The sequence below is a fragment of the Ursus americanus genome, chromosome 9 (assembly GCF_024610735.1).
Source record: "Ursus americanus isolate L20-20 chromosome 9, mUrsAme1.1.p, whole genome shotgun sequence".
Classification (NCBI taxonomy): domain Eukaryota; kingdom Metazoa; phylum Chordata; class Mammalia; order Carnivora; family Ursidae; genus Ursus; species Ursus americanus.
Window position 1 is genome coordinate 75,682,520 of NC_142135.1, and position 23,344 is coordinate 75,705,863.

Below are 23,344 nucleotides of genomic sequence, written 5' to 3' on the forward strand. Positions count from 1 at the left end.
TCCTTAGTTTTGCATTTGTTGTTTTGTTTTTGGTTTCAAATCCAAAAGAATCATCATCATGACCAATGTTGAGGAGCCTACTGCCTATGTTTTCTTCTAGGAGTTTTATGGTTTCAGGCCTTACATTCAAGTTTTTAATCCATTTTGACTTAATTTTTGTGTATGGTGTAAGATAGTGGTCCAGTTTCATTCTTTTGCATGTGGCTGTCCAGTTTTCCCAACACCACTTATTGCAGAGAATGTCCTTTCCCCATTGTATATTCTTGACTCCTTTGTCATAAATTAGTTGTGTTGGTTTATTGTTGGGCTGTCTGTTCTGTTCCATTGATCTCGGTCTCTATTTTTATGCCGCTACCATACTGCTTTGATTACTATAATACAATAACTTTGTAATATAGCTTGAAATTAGGAAGTGTGATGCCTCTGGTTTTTTATTCTTTCTCAAGATTGCTTTTGCTATGTGAGGTCTTTTGAAGTCCCCTGCAGATTTGAGGATTATATGTTCTATTTCTGTGAAAAATGCCATTGAAATTTTGATAGGGATTGCATTGAATCTGTAGATTTCCTTGGGTAGTATGGACATTTTAACAATATTCTTCCAATCTGTAAGCCTGGAATTTATTTCCATTTATGTTACATCTTCAGTTTCTTTCATCAATGTCTTATAGTTTTCAGTGTACAAATCTTTTACCTCCTTGGTTAAATTTATTCCTAGGAATTTATTCATTTTGAAGCAATTGTAATGATTAGGTTTTTTAATGAGGTTCTTGACTGTGTAGAAGAGATCACTATTAAGCATAATGCTTGAAGATGAATGGGTGTTTTCTAGGGTAGGATGGTGAGAAGGAATTCTAGAAAGAAAGAACAACAACGTTGAAAGCATAGAGTTATGTTAGTCAGCATACTAACATAAATAAATAAATAAATAAATAAATAAATAAATAAATAAATAAAACAAAAGCAAAAGCCATGAAAGCATGATATGTCTTGAGATGTTCTAGAGATCAAAAGCACTTTGGCATGGCTAAAACATAGGGTGTCAGAAGTATTCGCAGGTGAAAGGCAGGCAAGTAGGGGAATCAGGGAAGGCTTCATATACCATACAAGCAGTTCCAGTTGGACTCTGCTGACAATGAAGAGCCACTGAAAGATTTTAAACTGGAAAGGTTAAAATAAATCAACAACAAAACAAAAATGATTCCTTTCCTACAGAAATCCTCCACAGCTGCGTGCAAGGGGCATATAAAGAATGCATGAGGATACAGATTATCTGAATGGTGATGATGTGGCCATAGGACTTGCCCGTGGTAGGACTCAGAGGGAACCTGAAAGCTATACAGATGTGTTCTTAGGTTTGTGATTTTGTGTCTGGGTGGATATTCAGAGCAAGGCTTGGGGAAGGTTGAGGTGCCTTTGGTACCTCTATTACAGAAATCAAGTGGCTGGATTAATGTCAGGCATGGAGAATGTGGTAGATATCTTAAGAGAAAGGTAGAGATTTGGTATGTGTGTGTTTGAATATACATGAATGTATATGTATGTATACAGACACGTTTCTCATATGTCATTCATGTTTCCTCGCTCTTTCATAGTTTCACGGAAACCAAAATAGTGGATAGGATTGCTTGAGAAGGTTAACGGGGGAAAGAAGAGGGCCGAAGGCACAGCCTTAGAGACATCAGCATTTAGGAGGCAAACAAAAAGAACATGATCTGGAAAAGGAGTCTGAGACAGACTATTAGGAGAGAAAGGAGAAAATCCAGGAGGGCTTAAAGAGTAAGGGAGTTAACATTATCAAATGCCATCAAAAGACAAAGTAAAATGATAACTCAAGCAAATTCATTGACTTTACACATCAAGAGTGCATAGATGGCCTGGGCCAGGACAATTTGAATGAAATGATAAAGGAGAAAGTCACCTTCAGTGAGTTGACAAACAAATGCAACAATAATACTAAATATAGAGGCTTCTTTCTTTTGGAAATAAAATTAGACTTTTTTCCTCAGTTGTTATCATTGGTATGCAAATCTTGGTATGGGAGATAGAAGCAAAAATGTTAAATAATTTACTGAAATTATAGACAGAAATATATTTTCCAAAAGACATCACATATTTGAGACGTCAAGGCTATTGCAAAATCTAATGTCTTTGTCAGCTTCTCTGATAATTACGGGTATGAAGTAGTTGTATGGATATTTGATTTCCAGTCATTGTCCGTAGCATACAGGTCCCATTTCCCAATAGTCAGGCCAATCTGGTGTGTGACGCCCAGGTACAGAATTGCAGTTGTCAGTGTCTAATTTCATAGAGGAATAACTATACATTCAGTTAACTGAATTTCTCTTTTCTTTCTGAAAAATGGAATTTGAATTAGAGTATGTTTTTACTAATATTTATAAAAGTTGATTTTTCGTCTACTGATGAGTGTCTTATATGCAACTGAACTGAAACCTAACTTTTCATTTGTTTTATATTTGTATTTTGTATTTGTTCTAGTATTTCCTATTTTGCCTATTATGGACCATATCTGATTCATCCCACTGTTATTATTGTTGTGGTTGTTATTATTAAATGCTCTGTCTCAGTACTTGTGCTCGGGACGAAAACTTTGCGCTATGTATACAAAGAAGACTTAGACATATTCCCTGCTCTGAAAGAGCTCCCAATTTAGCTGTGTTGGGTGGGAAGCACAGACACTATAATTAGAAAATTACAATGTTGCATTTAAAATGTTATAATAACAGAATTTATATTGGTGATGGTAATGTTACAACTGCTGGCATTTACCACATGCTAGGCACTATTCTAATGATTTGTGTGAATTATGATATTTAGTACAATGGGCTGAGTATCATTGTCCACATTTTATGATGAGGGACCCCAGAGAAAGTATGGGCTTGTCCAAAGTCACATGGGTAGAGAGTGGCCAAGACCAAATTCAGTGTGCTTCTTTGGTTCTGAAACCTGCACTCTTAACCACAACACTAAACTCCCTCCCATTGCAAAGGCCTTGAAGGAGCACATAGGACCCCAGAGAGAAGTTGTCAAGGAATGTTTCCCTGAGGAAATAAAGGATGGATTTGGAGGCTCATGCCAGCATTGCATTGTGGAAGACAGTCTAGGCATTGACAGAGAGGGGCAGACACCCAAGTAGATAGTGCAGCTGACAGAGCTGCGATCACTGGCTGAGCTTCCTTCTGACCAACTGTGAGGCTGCTCCAAAGGCGGTGCCTTCAACTTCATCATAGAAGTGATACTTACATGTTGTCTTGGAGGGTACTTGAATATGTGATAGAGAACAAAGGGAAGGACATTCCAGATAAAGGAACAGCATGTGCATATATGTAGACTTATATAACAGTGTGACCAATATGTGATTAAAAAGCTTGGCTTATTTCACTCCAGTGTGCCTGGGGACAGGCAGGGAGGTATGGAGCTAGATATGTGACATGTAAATAAGATCAGCTTTATCCTGTGGCACAGGGCGCCCTAGAAGTGAATCTCACCCCTGACAAGTCCTTGGTCATCAAATACATGTTGAAGAACCAGGTCAGGGGAGATCTTTCTGACTCCCCCAGAACAAAGTAGCAACCCAATAGTAGGAAACAGGAAGGACAAACAAGATAAACGTAATCCAGGATAAAAATATAACCAAGTCTGATCTCAGGGATTCTGTACTGTTCTTTCAGACTGTGTTTATTGGCTCATGTGGCATACTTGTCTAGCAGGATCCAATAGTTTTGGCCACTCTCCCAAGCACAGGGCATTCGAACAAGCCACGCTTAACATGAAAAGTTGAGACAGAAACAGTTAAAATTGTTGCATAGTATCATAATGATCTTAACAGTGTGAATTATGTTAAGTAATTAATTTGAAAAGTTAAATCTTATTATTTTGAAATATGTTTTCACCTAAATCACAGTTAGCAATGTCTTTACATTCAAGAGGTTACACTTGAGTTTTGTGTGAAAATTCACTCACAGTTTCTAATTCCCCAAAAGACATGACTTTATGCAATGTGGTATATTATGCCCTGAGAGTGAAGCTTTGCTGCTGGCTGCTATTTTCACATGCAAATGAATGGGATTTAGCGAACACTATTCAGCCTGTAGTCTAGTCCTTCTGGCACCGTGACATTTAGGACATATTAAACCACCTCATCTTCCTCGAAATCATTTCTTTGACCTAGAAGAGAGGACTGCCCTTTAGTGACATCTGCTGGAAGGACCAGGTACATAAAGAAAGAAAAAAGTCTGGAACTGTTTTTGTCAGGTTGTCTGTTCTCTTTAGGTTTCCACAGACAGGAACACCATGCTTCAAAATTATAATGCTTTCTTTTACATTTGGGTGCTTTTAATGACCTGAGTAGTGCAGCTGGACACCCGCGTTCATACTGACTTACCTTGGACTGGTTCACACCTTCCATTTACATTATCACTGTTAGCTCATTTGTGCACATAAGAGGTGTTTGTTAATTCCAGCCACATAACCTCTGAAAGACAAAGGATTTAAATGGAATGCTAACTGCCCTGTCTGAGGGAAGTGGGAATTTGGTTTAGGATAATGAGGTGGAAATTATACTAAAATGAAAATCAGTGTTTTCTGATACAGCCTCTTGTCCTCAGTGGCTGACAGATGATGAATGTACCCTTCCATTGTCCTGGGCCTATTTTCCTCAGGAGTTTAAGGTAAGGTGGGAGTCTGTAGACAGTGCCTGCTTTGTAAGCACACTTGGGAGCCATTCCCCATGGCCACTTGCTTTGCTTTGAGGTGAATGAAATGTTTTGAATGAAATGTTCCAGCTCTGAAATCAATATATTAATACCTGCCTTGAAGAGGTAGTGTTAAGATTTAGCCAGGATGAATATGTACTTGTATTCCACTTCTCTCCTCTCCCCTTTACTTTTCCCTCCTGTCTTACACATAGAGACAGACGTTGGACTAATTAATCTATAAGACAACTTCTTTTTAAAAGTTCAAGTTCTTCAAGATTATAATAGTACTACTTGTTTCTTGTAAGAAACTGGGGTATTAGAGAAAAGTACAACCTAACTCTTGCTTGTGTGTGTGTGTGTGTGTGTGTGTGTGTGTGTGTGTGTGTGTTTTCCCCTGTTACCTTCCAATTTTAACTTTCTATGAGCACCTGCTGGCTCCCAGTGCTTTAAGACTCATTGTTTAATTGGTTTCCTCATCCCAGGGATTTTGTGAACAAGTGCAGTGGAAAGAGCTTCAGTCCAGTTTGGTTTAATTCATAGTTTGAGAGGTGATTATAATCCATTTCTGAAAAATAGCATGGAGCTGGGCTGGAAATTTCATTGAAGAGCAAAATGAAGAAGCTAGATTGAGAAACTATTATAAGGTTGTTCTAACATCTTTGAAGTCTTTATAGTGTTGTGATTTATGTATAGACACTTTAGCCATTATTAAAGATACGTAGATAAGTATCAAACATGTGGGGGGAAAAAAAGGAAAAATGCCAATACCCAGCACCAACCCAAGGCAATGTTCACATGAGACCTGCCCTTCTTTTCTTGTGTTCCTCACTTGGTGGTCTCAGTATAGCTAATGATGATTTTCACTTGAACACTGCAGCAGCACCTTGTCAGGAATGGAGATCCCTCAGAGCCACCCTCCTCAGAGAATTCTGAGATGAAGACCTGACCTTGGGAGGCCCTTCAGTGACTGCGCATATTCCATACAGGTTTGGAAAGCTTCGTTGAGGCTCTCTGGCCAGGTGTTCAATCCTTTCTTACCTATGGCCTGTTTGATTCATTGAAACTACCTGCGTCTCCCTTAAAAGGGATGACACTTGGCCAAGTGTGGGCCATGTCTTCAGAAAAGCTACTCTGAGTGAAGGAGTGAATGGACACCACCATTTCCACTTCAGCCAGGAGGGTCATATTGGGTATGTTAGGATTTTCTAGAGAAACCAAACCAATAGAATGAAGAGATAAATGGGATTTTTCCAAGACAGAGCAAGAGAAAAGAGAGAAGGATTCATTTTAAAGAATTGGCTCATGCTCTTGTGGAGGCTAGCAAGTCTGAATTTTGAAGAGGAAACTGGCAGGCTGGGGACCCAGGGAAAAGTTGATTCGCAGCTTGACGGTGAAGGCTGTCTGGAGGCAGAATTCCCCCCTTCTCAGCGCATCTTTTTCTCTTAAGGATTTTAAGTGATCGGATGATGTCCACCCACATTATGGAGGGTATCTACTTTATTCAAAGTCTACTGATTTTGGTGTAAATCACAAAAAATTACATACCTTCACAGCAACATCTAGACTGGTGTTTGACCAAAATCAGGGTACCATGGCTTAGTCAAGTTGACAAATAAATTACCCTTCATAACAGGTTAACATCAGGCCCAACAAACAGCAATGGATGATAGACTCAAGCTCTGGCTGCTTGACACTTGGCAGACAGAAAGTGAACAGAGAAAATCAAAGAAGATGATTGGAAATCAGGTGTCCTCCAACTTCTCTTCCTCAGGCCCGGAAAATGTTTTTCCAATTCCTACCCTGAAAGGACTGTAAGATGGAAAGGTAAAGAAGATGTTTTAGGGCAACAGGAGAGATCTCTTACATTCTTCCCCTGATTCCAAGGTCTGGGCAGTCTAGACACCACGGATGAGGGGATGGCACATGGGACAGCAGCTGAGAAAGGAGATGGAGGCCAGGATAGCTCTATGAGTTAGGATCAGAATAACAGAAAACCTGGCTGCAGGGAGCAGAGTATGCACATGGCTTTGACACAAGAGACAGACAGAAGAGATGATGATGGCTGGGCTATCAGGAGTCATCTCACTCCCTCCCACCCTTCCTGAAAGCAAGGGGAGACTAGAACCTGCTTACATTGTTTCTGCAGTTTTATGCTTTTGACTTTACAGTGACTTAGTTGCATTCCTGCCTTCAACAAGAATGCTTTTGGCTCAAGTACAGATCTGCTTGATCTTTTTTTCATGAAGATAGGCTTTCTGCCAGAATGAATATATCTCGCTTGTGAGAAAACAAGTAGCACCCTCAGACAGAAATCAGCCCGTTAAGTTGGTGCTCTCTGAGAGTTTCCCTTATTTGCTTTGCTCTCTCAGTGCCAGATTCTTAGCTAAAATGGCTAGGAATGGGCCCCCTTAGCTCAGGTGTCTACTCACGATAAACCTGAAGACCATCTCCAACTAGGGCGCTATTAGGACGACCCACACCACAGTGAGCCAGACATCTGCGTAGCCTGGGTCTCACCTTCAAGAACTCAAATTTAGACTTTGATTTTATCTCTTAATGACCTATGCTTTCAGTCCCAGGGCAGGCTGATAGTGTTTTTCAAGAGCATTGCATTCATCTTACAACTTAAACTGGATTACCATCTGTGGACAATTACAATTTTATTTTTCATGTTTAGATACCCACTTGTTTAATGTTTTTAAAAAATATGCCCAATGTTTGGCATTCATAAAATATACTGGGAACCTCAGACCTCTGGGCAAGGTCTAGCCTCTCTCTCGCTCTGTAAGGTCTTTCTCTGGACTTTTCCACACAGACATAGTATAACTCCATCTAACCCACCCAGAGGTTGTGTAATGAGTGGTGATGTGGGCGTGGTGTGCCCTGTTTCCTGGCGGAACTAAATAACATGATCTTGAGCTATGCGAATTTATTTCAGGCTAGTTCACGTTGCTTTCTGTCCATGCTTGTTCTCTTCCCTGTGTCCAATGGGAGAATCATTTAAAACTCTTTTTAGAAAGAGAATCTTCTGGATTGAATTTGAACTAAAACACATCTTTTATTGGTTAAAAACATCAATTCCAAATTTCTCACCATAAAAATCATTAAACATTTCTTCTTCAGCTTTAGCAGCTTGAGCTGGGGGCAGGCAGGCCATAGAGACAAATAGACGGACAAACTCATGTTTAACTACTGCCAGTAAGCACCATGTGCTCAGTTTTCATCTTGGTGCATTTCCTAAAGTTGCTTCTAAATTGAATTCTAGGGAACAATGAATGGGATGAAAATTGTGCTAAATAATAATTATTATTTTTATGAATATTATTTTATCAATATTACATATATCATAAAGGGATGACTTGTGCAGGATATATAAAAATTCAATTTTCACTCTATGCAGAGTGAAAATACAATGCTACAAATTATGTTAAGGGAAGTTTTATATAAATGACAAATTTTGTGTGGGTAAAATTTTAGTGATCCATCTTGAACATAATAGAGGCAATATGGGAAAATAAATTATATTTTTGGATAAACTTATTTACGCAGAAGGCAGTAAGATCCAAATTTTGTGGTTATTTGAATTCAGACGATCTTTTAGTGTAATTTCATAAAAAGGTATGGTAAATACTACCTTCAGCAATGCATTGTATAATGCCCCATATGCAATCTTAAAATGCAGCAATTCAAATTAGGAAGGGAAGTCAATCCTTAGAGTTTTAGTTTATAAGGTACCTAACTACAGAAGTTTATGTGGTAGAATATATTAGCAAAGAAGACAAATGTTAACATGCTGACTTCGGTGCATTTGAATATGCCTTATGGGAGTTTAAGTCAATAGGGAAATAATCTTTGGGTCTCTAAGTGTGCTTTGCTTCTCTGGGAGAAGTACCCTGTGGCTTCCTGAGCTGTGAGAACCATGGGTCATGTATCTCACAGTCCCCTGAATAACCCCTGGGACTGTAGACACTTTGCCACACTATTCTTGGGCAGGACACCTTAGTTTTGCTCACTAGTGAAGACAGGAGGGAATTTTGATAACCAACACACTTAGCACCTTGACTCTTAAATCAATCCAGTGAAAAGTTTAAATTTGCAATTTGGTGATTAGTTCAAGAATCTCTTCACATTATTCTTAATTAGTTATATATATTACTGCTGTAGTATCTAACGAAAATAAATTTGGAATTGGCATCATTTTGTAAAACTGAAGCTGTGCATACACTATGATCTAGCAATTCTTTATTTTTTTTATTTTTTTTATTTGACAGAGATAGAGACAGCCAGCGAGAGAGGGAACACAAGCAGGGGGAGTGGGAGAGGAAGAAGCAGGCTCATAGCAGAGGAGCCTGATGTGGGGCTCGATCCCATAATGCTAGGATCACGCCCTGAGCCGAAGGCAGACGCTTAACCGCTGTGCCACCCAAGCGCCCCTGATCTAGCAATTCTAATTCTAAATATGTTCCAGAGAAACATTTCTTCATGTGCACAAGGAGAAATGTGTGTTTGTTTATTGAAATGTTATTTGTAAATGTTGCAAAAAATCGATAACAGTCAAATGGCTGTCAATAAAGGGAATATACAAACGAACTGTGGCCTGTCTGCATGGTGGAATATTATAGAAGAGTTGGGGATAAATATCGAGATCTTTATGTGTCAAGGAATCACCCAGAAGAGATGCAGTAGAGAGGGAAAAAGAGAAGTTCTAAAAACTATAGGAAGTTTAATGCCATTTCTATAAATTTAAAAACACTAAATATTTTATATTTATCTATATTATGTGTATTTTCATATTTTTAATGTATACATTTCACTTATATTTATTCACATCCCTATGTATATGTATGTGTCTGAAAAGAGGCATCACACTCAGGAGAGGAGGTTATATGTGAGAAGAGGGAGACATAGCTAAAATTAAGATAGTGGTTAAAAGAAACTTTTATTTACCTGTAATATATTTTTACATGTGATTTGTATAATCAAAATAAAAATGTGTGGAACTATGAATAGAAGCAACTATATCAAGTGAAAGCAGTTGTTAATTCTGGATATGGACAATAAAGAGTATTATTTTCTTATTTGTACCTTTCTGAATTTTTAAAATTTCAAAGCCTAAAAAAAGGAATGTGATTTATCCTTTTGTGTTTACTCCCTTCTTGTATTGTTGGAAGCTCAATTTGGGAGGACTATTAGAATTTATGGTTTGATGTGAGAGGAGAGTCCTTTCTGTAATTTAAAGCTTCTGTGTTGAAGGGAAACCAAGGATCTAGGGTATTTGGATTTATATAACTTTATCTCTTATATGTTTATAGTGAGAATTTCACATCATTTCTAAAGTTTCTTTTAAAAATATAGTACAGACACATCGAGTAACAATGTATGATGTTTAAGCAGTGCATTCTATCTTACAAAGACATGTATTCACAATGAGTTATTTTAATTGAATACCTTTTAAAAAAATTTCATGCATCCTTTTTATTTCTTGGTATCAAGATTTAATTGAATAAATTTAATTGAAAAAGCTCCTATAAAATTGTACATATTCTTCCAAAGTCAAAAGAAACATAAAATGATAGAATTTTAAGGTAATCTTATAAAGATTTTTGAATCAGTTATTCTAAAATAAACTACTTCTTAACGGTGGTGAAAAATTTTATTTTGAGAAATTAATTGGGGGGAAATAGATATTTTGTTTTTTGTTTTTGCTTTTGTGTTTGTTTGTTTTCCTGACACGCTAATGCTTTGTAAAAATTTCCAATATCATTTCCCTTGGGTCTCATATTTCCAAACTAATTGTTTCATCTTTTTCCTGTGCTCCTTACATTAGTGATATAAACTCAGCTCAAATAAACTTATCAAAATGACAGTTTATTGCCTAGATAACTGAAAAGTCAGGAGGTAAATTTGGCCTCAGGCACAGCTGGATACAGGGCTTTGTTTTCTTCTCCCATATTTTGGCCCTGTTTGTCTCTGCTTGGCTTTATTCTCTACTCTGGACAATAATAGCCCTAGATACTCATTTTTCATAATCTCTTATTCCAGACAAGGAACATAACACTATTTTATTCATAGCTATGCAACACTCATGAATGCCCCCAATATGCTTTGCTTGAGTCATATGCTCCCCACAGAAGAAACAGTGTGTCCAAGGAGACAGTTGTCTGGACTTAGTCACCCTCTTGAAGGGTGCATGATTGACATTTCCATCAAAATCATAGGCAGTGGAGTGGGTTCTTCTTTCACTGATAAGAGAGGGTCTAGGCAGACCAAAACCTAAGTTGGTTACCTGTGCAGAACATTTTGTTTGTTGCTCTGTTGTACCACTAATACTTTATATACTAGTGTGTAATTATTTGTTTGTAATCCTCAACTCAACTGTGCCTGCTCAGTATCAGGGACCATATATTGCTCATCTCTGTGTCCCTATTACTGAACACAATATGTGGCATGTAGTTGGTGCTCAATAATTTACATGCTGAATAAAGTAATGTATTAATTGATGAAAGAGAATGTTGTTTGTCTCTCTTACACTTATTGTTTTGTTGACTTGTTTTAATACTTCCTTAGAAGGCTGTTATATTTCTGGACTATGAAGAAAAATTAATTAATTAATAATAATTTTGCCTAAACCCAAGTAATGGTGTTATGTTGAGTTGATAAGTGACATCTGATCTATCAATATCGTCCAAATTATTTATGCTCAATTGGCATGTTGCCATATATAGAATTTTTTAGTACCATACAAATACAACCTAAAGAAAATGGTCTTTAACACTTTGTTAAATGCCTTTAACAATTTTGAAGAGCTCTGTAGCCAGCTGCACTTGTCTGGCACTTTTGGACTAGCATATAGCACCTGATATGTATAATCTGCTATAAAAAATGTACTTACCTAATGACTGCACATAATGTACCTAATTCTGTCTTATGTTTAGTCCTTTAGTGCCATAATTTGGTTATAAAAGGAGAATTAGTTTTCAAGTTTCTGGAAATAATAACACCACTGGAATCCACATATTATAATCTTGCTTCTTCTTTTTATGTTCCCAGAGACTTGAGGTTTAACAGAATACAAGAAATTCCTGGGAATGCCTTCAAGAAACTCAAGAATTTGAACACTCTGTGAGTACTTATCGCTTATCTGTGAGGTTTCTAAAATTACAATCTAGTTGGATTGCAGTTTGTCATGAAAAGTCATTTTGAGAGGAAAGAACAGCTAATATGGGAGTGAAAACTTGCTAGTGCTCTTGTAACCAGAAATTCTCTGCTTCTTTCCACTGCCTGTATTTTTGCTACCTTCTGAATCTGAGAGATATTTCTACTTATCTAATTGTCCTTTATACTTTATTAGTTTAGAAAAGCTTCAGGGATGAAGAAACTGAGAGAAAGAATAGTTAAATAATTTGTCTATGGGTCCCATAGCCAAAGCAATAGGCATGGAATTAAAATTCATGGTCTTTTGACTAAGAAGTCCATGCTTTCACCAACACGCCACTGGATCTCCTTATTTGTAATACCACAAATATCTTTAAAATCGTGTATTTAGAGGAAAAGTCACAACTTTATGGTTAAGCTCTAATAAAAAATTTCAATGTGTAAAACATTCATTTTATTCATTCAACAGATATTTACTATCTGTGGTCTGCTTAGCAGTTTGCTGGCTTTGGGTCCAGACCAAAATACACAGGGGACCACTATGGTATAGCAGATAGTCTGACCTTGCGGATGATCAGTAAACAAAGACCCAACTGTAAAAACTGTAAAACATGTGTAATAAAAATATGGCAACTGCATAATGGAAGAGAGTAGAATGCTATGAGAGATGATGACAGGGGCTTACAGGTACTAACTTTGCTCAAAATTTAAAATTATTTATGCTGCTTTAGATTAATCCATAGGGTAAAAATCACTGGAAGTTAAGTATATTCAGTATTGTTGGAACTATTTGGGTACATTAATCTTATTGGCATAATATTTTCATAATCGAGTTAATATTTTCAACCTAGCTGAATTTATCACCGTATTATAGCCAAGACAGTTCTCCTTTTTTTTTTTTTGATTTTTTTTTTGATTTTTTTTTTAAGATTTTATTTATTTATCCGACGGAGATAGAGACAGCCAGCGAGAGAGGGAACACAAGCAGGGGGAGTGGGAGAGGAAGAAGCAGGCTCATAGCGGAAGAGCCTGATGCGGGGCTCGATCCCATAACGTCGGGATCACGCCCTGAGCCGAAGGCAGACGCTTAACCGCTGTGCCAGCCAGGCGCCCCCAAGACAGTTCTTCTAATTCAGGGTTGAGGTTATAACTTTATACGTGTGCTTTTCCTACCTGGATTCTTTCCAGTAACTGATGCCTGAATACACGTACTTTATCACAATATCTCTGGTTGGGGTGATGTAAGCATAAGGAAGTAAGGACTGCAAGGTTTATTTCTTACTTAACAATAAAGCAGTTGTTCTCAAACCATAATACATAAAAATGTTTCCTGGAGAGCTTGTGGACATGAAGATGCCTAGTCCTCTTCCCCAAAGATTCAGATTTAACTCTTCTCAGGAGCGGCCCAAAGATTTGCATTTTAATGAGTATCTCTAGGGGGTCTGACACTTGGGGAGAACCATCACTGAAGCATTCAAGCTACTATCTACTGAGATATGTAGATGATAGAAAACCAAATATCTTATTAATTTATCACATTGTTAATGTTACCAAGTGTTATCAAATCTCTTCTTTCAATATAACTTAAAAGTTTTTTGAGGAGTATAGCAAAATGATGATATTTATTGCAGTTTGGCCACATTTTGGAGTTATAGCACAAAATACTTTAATTATTAAAGAACAGTCCACCTCTTCATTTGGTAGAAATCATACTTATTATTAATTTGTGTTTAAATATTTTTATTAAAAACCCAAAATGAAATAATTATCATTTGTTAATTACAAGCCTCATTCTATACTGGTTGCTTTATGTACATTAGCTCCATTTCTTGCTCCATTTCACTCTGTGTGATAGATTTTATTTCCATTTTACAGGTTAGGAAGCCGAGACTCATAACTGTAATGTAATTTACCCACATTCATACATCTAGAAAGGGGCAGAGTCAGGATTCACACACACGTTGATCTGCTAACTGCCGGACTGTATGGTTTCTCATGATGACTTTCAGGAAGGCTAGTTCCCTGGAATAATAGATGATGGATCACTTAAATAATAAGTTGTGTAAGAGGGAAAGACGTGAGTTTAGAAATGGGACACTGGAAGACTTCTGGGATTGGAGAGAACTTGTGCTAGACCAGTAGGGTGAAGCCCCAATTGCTCAATGAGTTCTGAGGACCCAACAGAGTTATAATTATATTGCAGGTATGTTCATGAAAGTTAGGGAAAAGCAAACCTTTTAGCTGGTGTAATTACTGAGTTACTTGTTGTATGTTTATATTGCAGGTATGTTCATGAAAGTTAGGGAAAAGCAAACCTTTTAGCTGGTGTAATTACTGAGTTACTTGTTGTATGTACCAAATTTTGTAAGAAAATCTCAATATTTAAAATATTTCTCAAATAAGATATAATTGTAAGATATGATATTATGTTTTATATAATGTGATGAGAAATCTCTATGCTTCATTTTATGAGTGCTTTTTATCATGCTGATGAATCAACAGTCACTATTTCATTTATTTGTTTTTATTTAAAGATCAGGCATAATGCTTTCTTTCTCTCAAGACTTTGAAGGATTGATGTTTAATGGTTTGCCAAAGATGTTACTCTGCAAGTAGCCATAACTTTAGTTAAGATATTTGATTTGTCCTTAAGGTTATTCTGTGATGTAGCAAGGGAACAAAATTTCCTGCAGTAAATATTAGCACAGTTTTCTAGTTAGAGGTATGCAGAAAAGTTTAAAACAGGCATTAATTTCTGGGATAATAGAAACATGTAGATTAGATTTGGCTTTCCATCCATCACTAGTAATAAGACTTCGGTTGGATCACTTTATAACTTCTTTACTTTGTAACTTGCTTTTAAGATGAAAAAATAACCACACATGGCTTTATGCTGATCTAGCCAGTATCATACAAACCATCCAGATGAAAAAAAAAATCTCAAAGATCTGAATAAAATACAAAAAGCAACTCTTTGAAAGTTAAGATGTCAATAAAGGCAGCCAGGACTTAAGTAGCTAAAATCTGGGAAAGAAAGGAAGCTCATTGAGCTGACTCAAACCTGTGCAACTTTTCCTTCTCTGGTCATTTGTCAAATCAAGATACAGAGCATGGAGGATGAAGAGAAAGCAATAGCCTAGATTTCATGACAGTCTCATTGGACTAGGAAGACAAAGATCAGAATTTAAGACCACCAAGACAACCATCACTAGAAGGCCAGGATACCTGAAGGAAGGCAGCTGCAGAATAGTGAGGTGAAGATTTTGCCAGCCATTTCAATGAGGCACTTGCTAACTTAAAACTGAAACACATAGGGAGAGGGTACTAGGAAGCCAGGGAGAAAGTAGCTATTAAGACTTAAAAAGCTAATCAGAGATTTTGACCACTTCAATGTACCAGAGAAACAAAAAGAACAGTTTAGGGCTCATCACAGAAAAAAACTCCTGATAAATACCCCTGGTTTTATTTTATTTTTTAAAAGATTTTATTATTTATTTATTTATTTATTTATTTATTTATTTATTTATTTATTTTATAAAGAGACAGAGAGCAAGCAAGAGAGAGAGAGAGAGAAAGCAGAGGGAGAGGGACAAGTAGACTCTGCGATGTGGGCTTGATCTCACAATCCTGAGATCATGACCTGAGCCAAAACTGAGTCAGATGCTTAACTGATTAAACCACCCAAGTGCCCCAATACCCCTGGTTTTAATTTTGTACCCCTAAAGAGCTATGCCCTAGAAGCAAGGGACCATTCTAGACTGGGTGAAGGTGATCTGCTATATTCTTTCTGCCTCCTAAAAACAAATAAAATCTTCTCTGGAAAAATATAAAATGATCCAAACTCTTTACAATTTTTCACTCACAATGTCTGGCATTCAATGAAAGATGTCCAAGCATGCCAGGAAAACCAAGAGAATAAAAAAGATAACCAAAGAAGCTATGTTTGTTTAAGATTCTGAAATTATGAAACATAGACTTTAAAATCATTAGAATTAATATATTTAAAGAATATATGAAATGATAGAAATTTTCATCAGATAAGAAGAAATTATTATGTTTTTCTTAGAACTTAAAAGATCATTCCATTTAGGAATTGAGTGGATTGGTTCAATCATAGATTAGAATATGGCAGAAGGGAAAATCAGAGTCCTGAAAGATAGGTTATTAAAAATTACCCAGATAGAAGCAAATCAGGAAAAAAAGATGGACAACACAGAAAAGAGAGTAAAAAACAGGGACATGATAAAAATATCTACATGTAATTAGAAGATGACTAAGAAAATAGGACAGGGGCAATATGTGAAGAAATTTTAAACACCAATGTTCCGCCGAAATAAATGATACCAAGTCATAGATTCAAGAAGCCTTATGACACTATTTAAGCTACATATACAGAGAACTACACTCAGTCACATTGTAGTATACTTGCTGAAAACCAAAGACAAAGGGGTCATTTAAAAAATATTTTTAGGTAAACATACATTATCTTTTAAGAAATAACCATGGGAATGGTGAAAGTTAAAAACAGTGGAAAGACATTTTGCTGAAAAAAAATAATGGAAAGACTTGAATTCTATTCACAGGGAAATTAGCCTTTAACAATGAAGGCAAAAAAACCCAAACAGACATTTGCAGACATAAAAGCTGAGATAATCTGCAGTCAGTAAGCCTACAAATTCTTTTTCCCCTCAGGCAGAAGGAAAAGGATGCAAAATGGAAATGCAGAAGTGTAGGATGCGATGAAAAACACATAAAGGGGAATTTTTTGACTAACTTTAAATTCTTTCTTTTTAAAAAAATATTTATTTATTTATTTTAGAGAGTGCGTGAGCACACACCAGTGGGAGGATGGGCAGAGGGAGAGACACTTTAAGCAGACTCCCCACTGAATGCAGAGCCCAACCTGGGGTTTGATCTCATGGCTCATGAGATCATGACCTGAGCCAAAACCAAGAGTCAGTTGATTAACCAACCGAGCCACCCAGGCGCCCCATTTATTTCTTATAATAATGTGCATTTAACATATGTAGAATTAAAATAAATGATAACAATACGACAAAACGTAGGAGGAAGTTAAATAGAATTAAAATGCTTTAAGCATTTTCTCTAAGAAAGTGCTAAAATTATCAGTTAAAGGTAGACATTAATTAGGTCAGTAAATGTGTTGTAATTTCTGGGGCAACCACTACAAGAATAATAAAAAAATTATACTTAAGAAGTTAATAAGAGAAAAACCAAATAATAAAAATTATTGATTAATCCAAAGAAAGAAAGAAAGGTAAAAAGAACAAAGAACAGACATGAGAAATAATAATATTTACCTATGTCATATTTGTGCACACATGACATACAAAGTAATATTCAGATTGGCTACTAAAATTAATAACTCAATTTATTGATATAAAAATCAAGTATATTTCTATATTCTAGTAACAACTACTTCAAAAATGGAATTTTTAAGTGTACAATTTTCAATAACATCAAAAATTTTGTTAAGTAAAAATAAATGCAACAAAGGTTATAACTTTATGAGAAAACTATAACAGATTACTGGGAGAAATTTTAAAAATCTGAAATAAATGAATACATATATCATGATTATGAATTGGAAGACCTGATAACTGTTACCTTATCACTTGTTTCAACTTGATTTATAGATTCAATGCAACCCCAGTCAAATTTCAGCAGGCTGTTTTGTGAGAGCTTATTAGCTGAATCTACAAAAGACCACACATAGCTAATCAAGTATTAAAGAAGAATATTGTAGAAAGATAACTAGATATCAAGATTTATTATAAATAAAAGAAATTACAAGTGTGTGTTTGGTTCAATGACAAAGAAACAAATGAAACAGAATGCATAGTCCAGAAACAGACCCACATGTGAATGGTCACTTGAGATGTCACAAATGTGCATTGCATTGCAGTGGAAAATGACAATTTTCTGGTAAATGGTGCAGAGTTGTTTGGATATCCATGATGAAAAAGATAGATTTTGGCACTATTCCACTACTTTGGCTCACATACAATAATCAATTCTAGATGGATCATAGATCATGTAAAAGATAAAAATAATAAGGATTCTAGAAGATAACAAAAAAAAATCTTCATATCCTTAGGACAAACATTTCTCAGAGGACACAAAAAGCTGTAACGGTAAAGAAAATGATTGATAAATTGGATTTCGCTAAAATTAAGAACTTCAGCTTACCAAAGACAACTTTATGAATAAAAAAAGAAGCCACAGCCTGGGATATTTATGATTATGTATATCCAATAAAGGATTTGTATCAGGAACTCTTACAAATCAATAAGTAAAAGACAAAAACCCCAGCTAAAAAATACATAACATCTTGGAACAGCCATTTGACAAATTATAATATCCAAATGGCCAATAAACTCTTGAAAATGTATTCAATATCCCTTTGCATCAGGGAAATGCAACATAAAATGACAATAGGATACCTCACACCTCCATTACAACAAAAAACACTCAAAATACTCACAATGGAGCCAATAGAACTCTTATAAATTGCTGGAGTGGCTCAGTTATTTTAGAACACTGGCAGTATCTGCTAAAGCTAAATACACATAGATCTGGTGACTCAGAAATTGCACATCTAAGCATATAATCCACAGAAAGGAGCACATATGTTTTTCAAAGTTATGTATAAGAACTTAATAGACACATTATTTGTAATACTGAAAACTGGAGAAAAGCCAAATTATCCATAAATAAATTGCAGTAAATTCACACAATGGAATATTATAGAGTAAATAAAAAGAATGTATTACAACCACATGCAATAACACAGATAAATCTTCCAGATGAAATATTGGGAGAATTACACTGGATGCAAAAGAGGGCATACACATATCATGATTTCTTTTATAAAAAGTTCAAAACCAGGTCAAACAAAATGCAAACTTTTCTATATTGTAGAGGCTGAGGTTTACTGGCTGGAGGAAGGCATGAGGGAATTTTCTGTGATGTTGAAGATGTTCAATTTCTTGGTTTGTGTGGTGGGTACAAGAGTATTTTCATTTTCTTATAAAAAATATCAAGTGGTATACTTAAGGGATCATTAAAATAGTCTTAGAAGAATAAGAGAGAGAAAGGGGGACAGAAAATTTATTTAAAGAAATAATAGCAGAAAACTTCCCTAATCTGGGGGAGAAAACAGACATCCAGATCCAGGAGGCACAGGGAACTCCCATCAAAATCAACAAAAGCAGACCAACACCAAGACATGTTGTTATTAAATTGGCAAAATATGGTGGTAAAGGAAAAATCTTAAAAACAGCAAGACAAAAGAAGTCCTTAACTTATAAGGAAAACCCATAGGCAGGCTGCAGATCTCAACAGAAACTTGGCAAGCCAGAAGGAGTGGTATGCTATATTCAAAATGCTGAATAGGAAAAATCTGCAACCAAGAATCCTCTATCCAGTGAGGCTGTCATTCAGAATAGAAGGAGAGTTTCCCAAACAAAAACTAAAGGAGTTCATGACCACTAAACCAGCCCAGGAGGAAATATTGAAGGGGACTCTCTGATTTAAAAAAAAAAAATTAAATCCAGTTTAATTAACATATACTGTATTATTAGTTTCAGAGGTAGAATTCAGTGATTCATCAGTTGCATACAACACTCAGTGCTCATTACTTTAAATGCCCTCTTTAATGCACATCATCCAGTTACCCCATTCCCCCATCCATCTGCCCTCCAAAAACCCTCAGTTTGTTTCCTATAATTTGAGTGGAAATGAAAGACCACTGTGACAACGATAAGAAAGGATCAGAGAAAATCTCCAGAAACAATGATAAAACAAGTAATAAAATAGCAATAAATATTTATTTATTGATAATTACTTTCAGGGCTCCTGGGTAGCTTAGTCTGTTAAGCATCTGCCTTTGGTTCAGGTCATGATCTCAGGGTCCTGGAATTGAGCCCCATGTCTGGCTCCCTGCTCAGTACAGAGTCTGCTTCTCTCTCTTTCTCTGCCCCATCCCCCAGCTCATGTTCTCTTTTTCTCTCTCAAATAAATAAATAAAATCTTTTAAAAAAAATTACATCAAATGTAAATGGACTAAATACTCCAATCAAAGACATTGGGTGTCAGAATGGATAAAAGCCTACAAGAGACTCATTTTAGACCTGAAGACACCTGCAGATTGAAAGTGAGGGGTTGGAGAAACATTTATCATACAAATGGATGTCAAAAGAAAGTTGGAGTAGCAATACTTATATCAGACAAACTAGACTTTTTTACTCTAATACTTTTTTTTTTTTAAGATTTACTTATTTTAGAGAGAGAGAGAGAGAGCACGAGTGAGAGGGGCAGAGGGAGATGGAGAATCTCAAGCAGACTCCACACTGACTGTGGAGCCCAATGTGGGGCTCAATCCCACAACACTGAGGTCACCACCTGAGCTGAAACCAGGGGTTGGATGCCTAACTGACTATGCCACCCAGGTGCCCCTGTTCTTATATTATTTTTATCCTGCTTGTTATCAGGATAGTACTGGTCTCATAGAATGTTCCCTCTATTCCATTACTTGTAAGATTTTGATAATCATTGCCATTAATTAAAAAATACATTTGGTAGAATTCACTAATGAAACCCTGTGGTTTTGGGCTTTTCTGTGTTGGGAAATTTTTGATTCCTAATTTAACTTTCATTCTTGTTATTGGTCTAAGAAGATATCCTATTTCTTGGATTCAAGGTTCATGATTCAATCTTGGTAACTTATGTGTTTTTGGAATTATATTTTTTTTCCCCTATGTTATCTGATTTATTAGTATATAATTGTTTATAGTAATCTATTATCACACTATGTATTTCTGTGGTTATCTGTTGTATTGTTTTCTCTTCCATTTCTCATTTTGGTTTTCGAGTTATTTCTCTTTTTTTCTTGGTTAATGCAGTTAAAGCATTGCCAATTTTGTTTGTTTGGAAAAACTGGTTATTACTTATGTTACTGTTTATTCAAGTCTCTATTTTATTCATTTTCGATTTTTCTTTGTTATTTTCTTCTACTAAATTTCAGCTAAGTTTCTTCTTTTTCTAGTTCCTTGTGGTGTAATGTTGTTTACATGAGCTTTTTTGTTGTTGTTGTTAATACAAGCATTTATAGTATAAATTTCACTCCAACATCTTCTTTTGCTGCATCTCATAGGTTTTGGAATATTGTGTTTTCTTTTTCTTTTGTCTTGAGACATATTTTGATTTGCCTTTTGATTTCTTATTTGGCCCATTGCTTGTGCAATAATGTGTTGTTTAATATTTACATATTAAATATTTAATATTTTTTATTGTAGATTTTCCAGCTTTTTTTTATTATATTATGTTAGTCACCATACAGTACATCCCTAGTTTTTGATGTAAAGTTCGATGATTCATTAGTTGCATATAACACCCAGTGCACCATGCAATACGTGTCCTCCTTACTACCCATCACCAGCCTATCCCATTCCCCCACCCCCTCCCCTCTGAAGCCCTCAGATTGTTTCTCAGAGTCCATACTTTGTTTTATTGTTGATTTTGAGTTTTGCACCATTATGGTTAGAAAATATACTTGGTATGATTTCAGTCTTCTTAAATTTGTAAGATTTTTTTATGTCTCTTTTTATGTGATTTAACCAGGGGATTCTTCTGTGTGTACTTGGAGGAAATGTGTATTCTATTTTTCTTGGATGGAATGTTTTATATATATCTTTTAGAACCATGTTGTCTGAAGTATGCTTCAAATAAAAAGTGTTCTTGTTGAAAAAAAAAACTTTTATTGAGAGTATTCATTTAAAATAAAGCATATCAGGGGTGGGCGATGGGTGAAATAGGTGAAAGGGATTAAAAGTGCACTTGTGATGATGAGCACTGAGTAATGATGTATAGAATTGTTGAATTGCTATATGGTACACATGAAACTAATATAACACTGTATGTTAACTATACTGGAATTGAAATTAAAAACTTAATTTAAAAAAAAAGAATTACACAGTTAGAGTCATAAGGATGAGATCACCAGAGTCCAATGTCATCTCTACAGGAGGCTATTGAATGTCTTCTTGCAAGACAGCTCACCACAGCGTCTCTGAGAGATAGTGAGAATAGTAAAGCCACAATTTTACCAGTTTATTATAAGTACAAAAGGGAAATAAGGAAAAGAGCTTTAAAAATAAAGTTAAAATTTTCACTACACAATATTAACAATTTTGACTATGTGGCTTTTATACCAGTATAGCAGTACAAAGTGAAATCAAGCATCTGGTGATTTTATTTCCTTGAGTTGCCTTTGCACTAATTGCAATGGGAGCTTCTCTGTTTTCTTGATGTTTAAACAAATTCCAACCACACTGCTCCTGCAAATGTAAAAGAGTTTTCTGGAAGAGGGCTGGCTTTTTTTCCCCCCTAAATACAGAGTTTGGTAAGAGCTTATTTAAAAAGAAATTTGTAAACATTATGTATTGCTGGGCCCTAAGAGTTAGAGGGTAAGACCAGGGATCTGTTATCTAAAGACCCTGGATTTCACTCCCTCCAGAGCAGCTTGGCAGGACTCTCACCAGCATGTTTGAGCCTTCTAGTTTCTGGATGAAATGGATAAGAATAATACCTTTGGGAAGCAGGCTCAAATTCAATTATGGATAACCCAAATGGATTACTCAAGTGGGTTATTCAAATATGCTTATAGGAGAGATAATTGAGACCCAGGAGAGCAACAATAATTAATAAACACCAACGACAAAGGTTATACTATACCACAGAAATAAAATAAATGCATGCTGTCATTTAAATAATAAAACTGAAACACAGAGATCTTAGTCCAGGGCTGATCCCCTCTGGTTTGCCTGCATTCTTCTGGAAAAAAGACTTTCTCTCTTTTGGAAGAGAGCCTTGGGGAGAATGTCAGAAGTGGCTATTATTTTTTGTTCTTCAAATAGCTTTGTGAATTTTGGTGAGTTACTTAACCCCTCTAAGTTTTTATTAACATATCCTCCAACTTTTTAATTTGAAAATTTTCAAACCCACCCCAAACTCAAAAGAACAATGCCATGATTACCTGTATACCTTTCACATAAATTTGCCAGTTGTTAACATTTTGCTATATTTGCATTTCTCTCTCTTTATATACACATATATATGTGTATAGATATTCATTTATTTATGTATTTGTTCTAATTGACTAAAACACTTCCAAATAAGTTGCAGATATGATCCTTCATCTTCCATAATTTTTTATGCATCTCCTAACAAAGATATTTTCTTAAATAACTGTAATATCTTCAAACACCTATGAAATTTGATTTTGATTCAATAATATTATCCGACATAGAGTCTATATTCAATTTTTCCCAATTGTCCCTCAAATTTCATTTATAGGTAGTTTTTTCTCCCAGCCCAGGACCCATTAAGTGTCAGGTTATTACGTCTCTTCCGTATCCTTTAATCCAGAACACTCACCCACTTTGTTTTTCAAA

The 23,344-nt window shown here is 35.8% G+C and overlaps 1 protein-coding gene across 2 annotated transcripts in view; it reads left to right on the top strand.

Moving 5' to 3' along the window:
- PXDNL (peroxidasin like) overlaps positions 1 to 23,344 on the top strand; it is a 428,875-nt gene that overhangs the window by 145,758 nt on the left and 259,773 nt on the right. For both annotated transcript variants that reach the window (XM_045789101.2, XM_087864880.1), the window contains exon 2: positions 11,766 to 11,837. In XM_045789101.2, the coding sequence (XP_045645057.2) occupies positions 11,766 to 11,837 (72 nt within the window). The remainder of the gene's footprint in view (positions 1 to 11,765; positions 11,838 to 23,344) is intronic.